This window comes from Typha angustifolia, chromosome 15 (assembly GCF_048772165.1).
Source record: "Typha angustifolia cultivar Huaian chromosome 15, ASM4877216v1, whole genome shotgun sequence".
NCBI lineage: Eukaryota > Viridiplantae > Streptophyta > Magnoliopsida > Poales > Typhaceae > Typha > Typha angustifolia.
Genome location: NC_133253.1, coordinates 15,653,303 through 15,664,779, shown reverse-complemented (window position 1 = coordinate 15,664,779; position 11,477 = coordinate 15,653,303). Strand labels below are relative to the sequence as shown.

General features: G+C 36.5%; 2 protein-coding genes across 2 annotated transcripts; both read left to right on the top strand.

Annotated features, from left to right (window-relative positions):
- Positions 1-823: 823 nt before the first annotated feature.
- LOC140779710 (uncharacterized) lies at positions 824-5,970 on the top strand. The gene is made up of 5 exons (XM_073124940.1): positions 824-1,100; positions 4,146-4,398; positions 4,509-4,708; positions 4,806-4,993; positions 5,405-5,970. The coding sequence occupies exons 1-5, from the start codon at positions 1,006-1,008 to the stop codon at positions 5,689-5,691; spliced, it is 1,023 nt and encodes a 340-aa protein (XP_072981041.1). The 5' UTR covers positions 824-1,005; the 3' UTR covers positions 5,692-5,970.
- A 1,872-nt stretch (positions 5,971-7,842) lies between these two features.
- Positions 7,843-10,835, top strand: LOC140778221 (ras-related protein Rab7). Its single transcript, XM_073122828.1, has 7 exons — positions 7,843-8,068; positions 8,167-8,193; positions 8,308-8,407; positions 9,551-9,697; positions 9,784-9,864; positions 9,987-10,132; positions 10,539-10,835. Exons 1-7 carry the CDS (start codon positions 8,016-8,018, stop codon positions 10,606-10,608), a joined length of 624 nt encoding a protein of 207 aa, XP_072978929.1. The 5' UTR covers positions 7,843-8,015; the 3' UTR covers positions 10,609-10,835.
- Positions 10,836-11,477: the final 642 nt, after the last annotated feature.

Sequence of the window (11,477 nt, the reverse complement as noted above, 5' to 3'; positions counted from 1 at the left end):
TTGAATATACAAATACTTTGTATTAATTAAAATTTTCTTATAGTTTACTCTTATAGTTTTTTTTTTATTATTCACGAGCCTGAAGGTTAAATATGGGCTAGACAAAAAGGGCCAACCCTTCTTAGATATAGAGTCACTTAGGACGCACTGAGCTTTTAACTGCCTACTCTAGGCTTCAAGTATATGTATTGCTGAACAATTACTTCGAACCAAATACCGTCGAGATCTGCTTTAAGCCGTTGCGTTGCCAAGCTATTCCTTCAAGCTAACCGTATTGCCGAGCCATCAACCGAATCGAGCCAACCCACCAAACCACTGAATAATTTCTCCACAATATTATTTAGAGTTGAAGTTAAAGCCATGACCTCCTTGATCATAGAAAAATTATCTACCAATTCTACTAGAGTTGGTTGATGCTTTACTCTTATAATTGGTCAAGCCCTTCAAGCTTCCTCACGTCGAATCTTATCAACCTCCTTGCTTCGCTAAGGAGGGACATTCGAACACTAATAGTGCGGGTACTTTTTGAAGCCCCTCCACTCTTTTCTTACTATCTCTCTTCCTTATTTATATCTCTATCTTATATAAATATTTTTACATTGTAAGCTTAAAAAAAAGATACTATATTTTTGCCATTTTTATGTGTTTATTAATTTTAATAATAATCAGTTAGGAATATACTAAAAAGTTAATTGCAACGACAATTATGAAAGAATTATTAAAAATTATAATAATCTAAAGAATGCAATGACGATTATAATATTTTGAAAGTTTTCAGTGACAATAAAACCCTATTACTGTGACTTTGTAACGATAATTCAACATTGTTGACCCTACTCGAGTCGACTGCTCTCGCTCACAATTTTATAACTCGGTTCGCAGATCCGATGGCCTCGGTACAAAGGAAGTAGATCGAGAGCCGTGGAAGAGGTTTCTCCTCGATCTTTTCATCTGGCTCTGGATATATCGTCTCCGTCTCCTAGGATTTCTTCCTCGTGAGCTGAGATGCAAGGATTTTCCTGGATCGCTCTCGTCGTGGCTTTCGGATGCCTCTTCCAAGCCCTCGATGCAAGCCCTGGCGACGCCAATCCGCTGTATAGGTACTCTTCTTTTCCCGATCCGTGTGAAATCTCTTCCAAACCCCTAAAGATAGGATCTTCCGAACTAAGGAAGAAAAAGTACAAGAGAGGGAAAGTCTCTATGGTCCATATATGAGTTTGATTCATTCTATATGCTGTTTAGGTTGTTTCTGATCTTCCTAAAGCAATTAAAATTAACACTAAAGGCGTAAGACATTGATTTGGTGAGCTGACAAGATGGTTTGCTAGATGGACGTACAGATTTAGGGATAGTACGGTAAATGAGATGAGTCAATTAGAATACTCCAAAAATAATCCGTGGATGGAAATTTTCAATTCCGTAAGCTTTGGAGAAAAGTGGAACTTTAACTGGTTGAACATGCTTTCTGCTCTGATTCTGCATTTCTAAAGTGAGTAACTGAGAGAAGGTGCCCTTGGTTGGTCCAGTGGCTTTTCTGATTGTTGCTGTCTGCATATTTCTGATTACAGCAGATACAGTAGATGTTATTATTCGCAATTATCAATATTTTGTCCCTTATTGTAACCGTTTCTTTCTTGATATATAGAGTAACTAAATGTTAGGTCTCCGTCTCTTCTGAATGTTACAAGATTGTCATTTAAAGGAGCAACCTTCTTGGTCGCATAAGCACCTGGATTCAATGGAACTAAGCTAGGATGCCTAGGCCTCGCCTGTGCATTTGCCTTAACATTATATTCTATGTAGTCCAATGTAGGATGTTCTTGAACTTCATATTTAGTGTAGATGTTCCTATATTGATGGATTCGAGATTATTAACAATGTTTTTAGTTGAGATATAATTCTTTAATTTTGGGCTATGTACTCCTTTTAAACTCTTAGTTCAAATAATATTTCTTCCTTTTTGATTCCCCTAGATTACTGATCAGTACCTACGCACTAGACTTTTTTTGCCTACCCAGCTATTGCTGCTTCTCTTTGAAAACCGTTCACACAGTATGCCTCCAATGTACTGTTATTCTACAAAACATCTCTGAAACGCTCTTCTCCCATTGTACTGTGATTAGTATCTAATGTTCTCAAAACATTTTTCTCTTTTGGTTGAAGGTCGATATCTTCCTGTCCTGTTAATATGTGATTCTATTTTGATAACTAAGAAACTTCATATAACATTTTCTACCAGCTTGGAAACTTTGGTAAATTATTTGGTAATTGCCAAATTACCTTTAATCTACCATTATTCTGCATCTGAGTTGCACTTCCCGGTCTTCTATATATATATAATCCGTGTGTAAATAAACACATCTCTGACATATTCATCAATAATGCTAACCATTTATAACAAATCGTTAATACTAACATATAGGGAGTACTTTGATATAAGGATCGGCTGCATGCTCTAGTCTTTCATCAGGTTATCAAAAACTCATACAGGTATATTGTCTATAGGAAATTATTATAGCCTTAGAACATTGGAAGATAACTGTTCTTTAATTCTTTTGAAGATGGAATGGGTTAGGTAATGACATTAAGAATTTAGGATATTTTCATATTATTACCATAGTATCTAAATGTTAGGAGCCTAGGATAATACATCTTTTACTTCTTAGATATATTCTAGGTTCCAAAATGTCCCTAAGAAGGTCAACATATTCCCTTCCCAACTCCGATTTCTTGTTTAAATGTTGTTCAATTACCACCATAAGGAGGATCTTGAAGTTTGATAAGGTTGAGTAATAGAAAGGAAGGTATGGAAGTCAACATCCTTGTAATTTTTTGTTTGATAACAGAAATTTGGCCAAATGCTATTAACATTATGCTAGAATATAAGGGTGAAAATTGTTGGCCAAATACAAATAAAAGGCTGAAAAAAAGTGTGAGAACCTTACAAGGAGAAACAAGGAGAATTTTTGGAACTCACTAACCAAACTGATGTCCAAGTTTTTAATACCTATCTTTTCTACTCATATATATCGTCATAGAAGAAAAAACCTTTATAGGCAAAGAAGACTTGAAATATTTAAATATTTCTTAGTAAGATCCAGTGCCTAAAAAGTCTTGTAGTCTTGAGGCCACCTCAGCTTAGCCATGATCAGGCCAAGATTTTGGCTGAAAAGCAAATGATTGCTTGGAGCCTGGTCCAATATATAATGGCAGCCTCAGTCCGAGTTTGCAGCTTCTGGCTGGAATTAAGGAAAGCTTTGTTTCCTACATATGTGATACATTATCATAAATTCTAACCCATGTTTAATCCAAACTATCAAGTTATGGTATAAAATAGATTGGTGTTTGAAATTTGAAGTGTAAAAGGGCACTTCTAATCAAGCATCTTGAACTAGTAGTCAGACAAAGAATATAGAAAAGGAAAAGAAAAGAAAAGATAGACTCCTACACTTACTAATCAAACATTCAACCCACATCCTTTTATTAACATATAAGTCCTCCGCTTACTGATTTGCTGCATACAATGACTTTATTTTCAATTACTCACAAGTAAATTTCATACAGGCTTTGAGTTATACTTGGTAAAATTTCTAAAAGCACACATACCTTCCCTCAAAAGCCTAATGTGAGTTCTCGCTGCATGAAAAGTTGACTTCATGTAAGACCATCTAAAGTGTTGCTTACATTTAGCATGACAAGCATAGTCTCACCAGAATAAGATAAGAGACCTTTATTGAGCATGGAACTTTTGGGTCAGATGATTCAAAGCTTTTATAAATGTGAAACATCTGATTGGAAAAGCTATTGCTCATAAGAGCTCTTCATTCTCAACTCTATCCATCAAATCAGCTATCACACTAGATCTCTCGTGCCAAGATTCTCCATTTAGTTCATTGAAAGATCAATTTCTATATGCACAATCAGTTATATGCAGAAGAATATATGTTTGAGTAGGTTATAATATTCAAATTCTTCTTTCTTTGGGATTTGACGAGCATGCTTGAATTTGTAACGGTACTATGCTCTCAAGATTTTCTTTTTTCTGTTTATTGTTAAAGTGGGATCTTCAGGATGTACTGAAAACCTGATTTTGCCTGTGCTGGCTTAAAAAATTAGACTCTCAAGAATTTTTTATTTCCTGCCAGAACTTGTGTTGAGGAATGCGAGCAGACAGGGGTTATTGGGGAGACCTCCATCCAGCACTGTGACAATGACACCTCTGTCAATGGTTTCTGGTATTTGCAAGAGCCACTTTACTTGCAGTGGAAGCAATTAAACTGCAGAAGTGACTGCCGTTACCATTGCATGATGCAAAGAGAAAAGGAACACCAATTACTTGGCCTCAGTCCTATTAAATATCATGGGAAATGGCCCTTCAAACGTGCCTCTGTCTTCCAGGTTTATCATTTTGTTTGCTGGTAGTATCTTGTATTAGTTACACGTATTTGATTCTAGAGCAAGTTCTCATTGGTAAGGTTTTGTTCTCATGGTCATGCTGCTTCAACCAGGAGCCTCTTTCTGCTGCCCTTTCTGCACTCAATCTAATAATGCATTTCACTGGGTGGCTATCTTTCTTCTTGTTAGTGAATTACAAATTGCCTCTTAGGCCTCAGAGTAAGGGGACATACTATGAGTACACTGGCTTGTGGCATATATATGGGGTCTTATCTATGAATGCTTGGTTTTGGAGTTCTATATTCCATACTAGGTAAGTCTTCAACTCCCCTTCCAGCTGATTATATCTACTTGTGAAAATGTAAGGTTTTCCCCACTCTGGTGATGATGACCATTGTTTAATTTCACAGGGATTTTGACCTGACTGAAAAATTGGATTATTCGTCAGCTGTAGCTTTACTTGGATATTCCTTAATCCTGTCATTACTGAGGACATTTAATGTGAAAACTGAAGCTTCAAGGGTCATGTTTGCAGCCCCACTTTTAGCCTTTGTTACGACACACATTTTATATCTCAACTTCTATGAACTTGACTATGGTGCGCTTTCTCCTCCTTATCTTTGGGAATTGCCATGGTTTACCTATCTAAATTTGCTGATGCAATGATATCTAATTTGCCCACAACTGGTAGCATTTCTACATCCTTTTAAATTGCTAGATTCATTCTTTAAATAGTGTTTATATATTTCGTTCTTTAATTCGTAAGCTGTATGTACAGCTTCCAGGTGAACATAGTATACCAAACTGTACCTTTATTACATTTCCAGAGAAGCTTATATACTCTTTTTTTTCTCTTACTTACCTGATCTTCATACTTGTTTTACTTGTATGGAGAAATTTCTGCAGTTCGGTTCCCAAATAATGCAAAAATTCTGGTGTTATCCTTCCACAGTCAAGTTATTTAGGTGCAAATACTCCATCTGTTTAATTTTGTGAGATTGTCCATCAGGTTGGAACATGAAAGTTTGCGTGCTGATGGGTGTAGTTCAACTTCTTACATGGGCAATCTGGGCCGGTATTACTCATCACCCTTCACGATTCAAGCTTTGGACTGTAGTATTTGGAGGAGCTCTTGCGATGCTTCTTGAGATATATGACTTCCCTCCATACAAAGGATATGTTGATGCCCATGCATTGTGGCATGCGAGCACGATTCCACTCACCTTTCTCTTCTGGAGCTTCATCAAGGATGATGCTGAATTCCGTACCTCAACTCTTCTTAAGAAGGTCAAGTAATGTTAGCATTGGTGAAGATCATGGGCGAGAAACTCCAGATATCAACTTCCCATTTCTTGTCGAGGGAGAATAGTCAGTCATCTATCATACCAACAAAATCGTCCAAGTTAGCCTATTTTTTATCATTTGTTTCTGTTTCTCCACATTTTGAGATGAAAATTGTCATCCCTTTTCATCTCTTGTGAATTTTATATTTGAGAATAGTGCTACTTTGCTAGTTCAAAACCATAGACCCATTGTTGTATCTTTGCATGAACTAATGAGATGGAGTTTCATAGATCTTCTGACTTAAAATTCTTGTACGACAGAGCAAAATTGGATGGTCATCAGTAGTAACACTTGCAAGGCTGGAAAAGTTCAAGATATATTTCTTCTCAAGCAGGTTTTTGTTTCTCCTAAAGCAGTTTTCTCTTCACCCAATAAAGAGTAGTGTGATTGTATATGCTGATTGTCAATATGATAATAGTGTTCCTTTGGTTAAAAGAGCTTAAGAGCTTATGTTGTATAAAAGTTTCTTGAGTTTAAATTATTAAACTCTTGCTTCTCTCTAAAAAAAAGAAATTGTATAATTTGATTCACATTTCTTCTCACATCTTGCATTTGAAGCCCTTCTAAAAGAGAGGAACTTAGCATGGTAACATCTAATGTATCAAATGACAACAACCCAAGCATAATTATATAAGATCAATTTTAATATAACACAAAAAGAAAAGAAAGAGGACTAAAAGATCTAAGTAGACATAACCTCCAGCATGGGCAAACAATTGAACATACATGCTTACCTACAGTGTGTGCACAAACCAGCATCCGAAGGTAGACGTCTCTCCTAAGATATCATAAATTTGAGAAGAAGCTCGACTCTCTTGGGAACCAGATGGGCTCCATCTCAGGTACATTTGTAACCCAAAGAACGAGTTGTGAGATACTTGATGATTTTAGAGGGTTGAGAGGAAGAAGAGACATTCATCAACCAAGGAAGGATTCAATGGACTCAAGATGATTTTGTGGACGCTGTTCAAAACATTGCCCATGATGAAGGAGGGAATGAGCTTTGATAGTTTGATGTACACCTCCAAATTTCTGTAACGCAAACACCAGTCTCTCTGGATCACCTACTCTGCTAGAATTTTTATCTACTTCGAAAGCCCTCGCCTCAATCATCCGCTTCTACTCTTGAGCCATTGATGCGCATGAGTAACTCTGCCTCTAAAACCTTCACGTTGCCGCTCTATCTTAGTGAGGAAGATGATCTCCTCTCCTTTTATTTCTGTTCAGGGTTCTCTTTCCATGCAGAAGAAGTTCATCCCAAAGGTAAGACTTTTTAACTTTTTTATATACGAAGTCGTCATCCTTTTGATTTACTAGGAATTTTGTGTATGGATGGATACTCAGGATATCAGTCTTAATATTTAATATATTTTTGTGTTCTTTGATGTAATTTAAATAAATACATATTATTTTGTAGTAGCTAATAATAATAATAACAAAAAAAAGAGTGTTAGGCATAGTAGATGAAAGGTGGAAGAAAATTAAAAGAGCTTCCAATATTTTTAGGAAAAAAAAATGTTCAAACTTAGTGTTGCATGAAATCCATCCGAATGGATAAATAATTTCTACCATCTCCGGTGCTTTGGTTTTGACGGTAGTTTCCAAAGTTTGTAATCTTTAGGAAGTCACGAGGGCAAGTCCACCTCTAAGAAATTTGTTACGGGTAAATAGTTTAGATATTGGTGGCTTAATTTAACAGTTCGATTTGGCTCAGTTTAATAGCTCAGTTATGTATTGACTTAGAAGAACAGCTCGACAACGTAGCAGCTAGAAACAGTGGCTCGGCGGTATAATAACTTAGAGCTTAGATTTGATAACTATATTTGTTGGCTAAAAGCTTAGTAAGACTTAAGTGTCTTTGTATCAAAGGAGTGTTAGTCATATATTCAGCCCATTTCCGACTTCCAGGCTCTTCGGTTATTTAAAAATATAAAAAAAAAACTTAAAGTTTGTAAATTTAAAAACAAAGAAATAAGCTAAATTTTCTATTTTTAGAGAACCACTTTTTAAATACTAATTAACGTCAATATTTTTGGTTGATCGTAGTAAACTATTTCATATTCTCATTCATCATTGCTGTAAAGTCTTAAAAACAAACCAATAATAAGGAATATCCCCCCCCCTGATCCAGCCATCCAGGTCGATTTGGGGATTATTCTAGGACTCGATCTCGCTGTCGGAGTCCCAGAAGAACGCCAACAACACCAACGACTGCGTTGCTCGAGGGATCCCAATCGAATCACTCCTTGCTTCGATCACTCTGCGGCTTCGAATCCATGGCTTCCCGGCGTCGGATGCTCCTCAAAGTCATCATCCTCGGAGACAGCGGGTGAATCCCAATTCGGCTTCAGCTCGATCTCGATCTCGATCCCATTACCTCTTTTCTTATATGTCTAACTCCCGTTTCCTTTCTCCTCTTTTTTCCAGGGTTGGGAAGACGTCTCTGATGAACCAGTATCTTCGAATCCCTGGAAACCTTTTAAAATTCCTTTTGGTTTTTTTTAGAAGTAATTGAGATTTATAGTGTTTATCGTGTGTGACTTGGTGTTGTTTGCTTGATGAGTTTAGGTATGTGAACAAGAGGTTTAGTAATCAGTACAAGGCAACGATTGGAGCTGATTTTTTGACAAAAGAAATCCAGTTTGAGGACAGGCTGTTCACTTTGCAAGTGAGTTTGATTTGTGGGTATTGAAAAGTTGATTATAGAATTGTAGAAGCATTTCTGCATGATTGGTTTCTGTATTATTACTTAATTAGCAGAAAAAAGAAAAGCTCTGAATTCTGTTTTTGACTAGGTAGCAATACTTCAAGATGTTGTGGAAGAAGTAAGTAGTTGGATCATGGACGTGTTTGTTTTGTATTGATTTGTTCAGCATGAAGTTTGGAATTGTTGAGGCATCTAGGATTGTTATTCACTTACTCTTATTGTCATTTTGGAGGCCATGCATTCATAAAAATTGAAATGGAAGAGTATAATTTTTCTTAATTTATTTTGAACTTTTTGTTTACTGGAATGTTGATCTATGTTTGCACCCCCTTTGGAAAGGTCTCCTTTTTTTTAGTGTTTGCAGCTCTAGAAAGTTTGGAAAATAACAACAAAGGCACAAGATTTTCCTTTTTCCCTTACAAGTATTGGATTGATCATTGTTTACAGACTTGGTCAATATCAGTTAGAGTGAGTTTTGTTTCTATCTGTGAGACTTTATAAAGGGTTTTGTTATTGTTCTTGTTCTTCAGTGTCATGTGGATTTACTTTTACTTCGGATGAACAGAAGTCTGTATCCTAGGACATATAGGTGTTACTATTGACAAGAAAGAGGATCTACCCCGTAATGAAAATTCTAAATTTGGAAATTTAAGTGAACAGGAAAAAAATATTGATTGGAATCATCCCACCATAGCACATTCATGTTGTAGCAGCTGATGTAATAGATGCAGATCATGGTAAAGCTACTAAGCTAGATTATACATTGAGGACCTCCAGGCAACTCCATCACATCTTCCTTTTCTAGACCATTTGAATGAGGCACTAAGGAAGCTCGTGATAATAATTAGGTTCTTGCTTGCTTGGATACTGCCTTTCATTGTGCTAATTTACACTGTTGTATTGTTCAATGTGCTTTAAAGGCATGAAGTGTAATTGCTATCCTAGAACCCGTCCATACTGGATATTTGGACAACTTATTTTAAATCCTCGTCTCCTTATCCCCTATTTCTCCTTGAAGTTTCTTCTTCTTGTTCAATTATGCTTAAATGTCTGGATAACCTCCTTGATTTAGGCTCATTGTCTGTGCGCTTTCGTTGAATCCAGATCTGGGATACAGCAGGGCAGGAAAGATTTCAGAGTCTTGGTGTTGCATTCTATCGTGGAGCTGATTGTTGTGTCCTTGTGTATGATGTTAATGTAATGAAGTCATTTGATAACCTAAATAATTGGCGTGAGGAATTTCTGCTACAGGTGACTAACCTTCCAAGGACATCATTCTGAACTAAATTTAATGAGAACATGCTGATTGAACACTTGCTTGCATTGTCTAATTTCAGGCTAGCCCATCCGACCCCGAGAATTTCCCCTTTGTAGTGCTGGGAAACAAAATAGATGTTGATGGTGGTAATAGCCGAGTGGTGAGAACTTTGCTGTGATATTACATACATCATAGCTAAACTATTGGAAATTACTCTTAATAATCATTTTATTCTTGTTATCTTTATGAACATTGATTTGGCCTTCTTTCATGGGTTTTCAGGTTTCTGAGAAGAAAGCTAGGGCATGGTGTGCATCTAAGGGGAACATTCCCTACTTTGAGACATCTGCTAAAGAAGGATTCAATGTTGAAGCTGCTTTTGAGTGCATAGCTAAGAATGCTTTGAAGAACGAACCAGAGGAAGAGATGTGAGTGCCTCTCTAGTTGCCAAAAAGTTCATTTTTTGTTAATTAAATTTTTTTTTTATTCTTTAGAATATCCTTGTCAAGGGAATTGATTTTCACAACCCACTTTCCAACTCCACACCTTTTAACTTTTTGTGTTCTTGGAGAAGTGATCTGTCAATAGTGTTTTTTGCTCTGTCAATATCACTACCTCTACAATAAAGTGTGGACACATCAAAGAGATGTATCCTTTCAGTTCTATAAGTACTTTTTGTACCAGCTAAGTGGCTTCTTGAAGATAAGGGTTAGTAGTATCGTGCAAGTTGACACAGATATAATTCCCGGAACACTGTTGAGAGGGAGCATATTTTTCAACTAACCTTTTAACTGTGGATAACTTAAGACTGATGGTTTGATTTACTTATGTCAGATATCTTCCAGACACCATTGATGTGGCTGGTGGTGGACGGCAGCAACGGTCATCAGGTTGTGAATGCTAGTATGATATCAGCCCACTGTACTTCTCAGATTTGTTCTGTTTGACATAGTTATTCAGTTGGAGGCTAGATTACTCCTTGTTCAATATTCAGCACACCATGTTTAAAAGGTCCCAGTTGTTTTGTTGTCTCCCTCTTTGTTTCCTTGTAATTTGAGTAACTCATATGAATTGCTTTCTATCTTCTTGTGCTATATGAATATAACTTTTGAGTTGTTTGTTTTGTTAAAACTTTGCTTGTTGAGCTCAGATCCTGGTGTCTTCGTGTTATGTCTCCAAGTAGTTCTCAAACATGGTAAAGGAGGGTTGATTGAGGTAGCTCGACATCTGCATAGATCTTTGTCAAGAAATTGAGATAAATCCTTGAAAAAAGAACGTTCATTAGAGATTGCACATAACTTAATCAAGGCTACCAGGAGAAGGATCCATGTAACAATCACAAATAGTTGGGAGAAACTGCTTGTTGTTCTTTGCTGAGGTTTTATTTTCAGTTTAACATGCAAGCATTCTAGAGATACAATTTTAAACCTGTGTAAGAAAAGAAAAGATGAGATGGGAGACGAGCATCAGAAGAGGAGCAAGAATGAGGTTGAACGCATCACTTACTTGGTAGTTCTACCTCTCTCCACCTTTTAGATGCTGAGATAACACCAGCTCATAAGGTGCCTGAAAAACAGGACTAGTCTAGATATTATATATTTTTTAAGATGTTTTGTGAATTATTGTAAATAAGTATCCATCAATGTTCGTCGCCCCAATGGTTAATTTTTGGGCCTCCCATGCTAGGTGACATAGGCTGTATTATTAGCGTGTAATCCATGAGGATCAAAAAAAAAAAAAAAATGAATTACTAACAAAAATTAAACGTCCGTT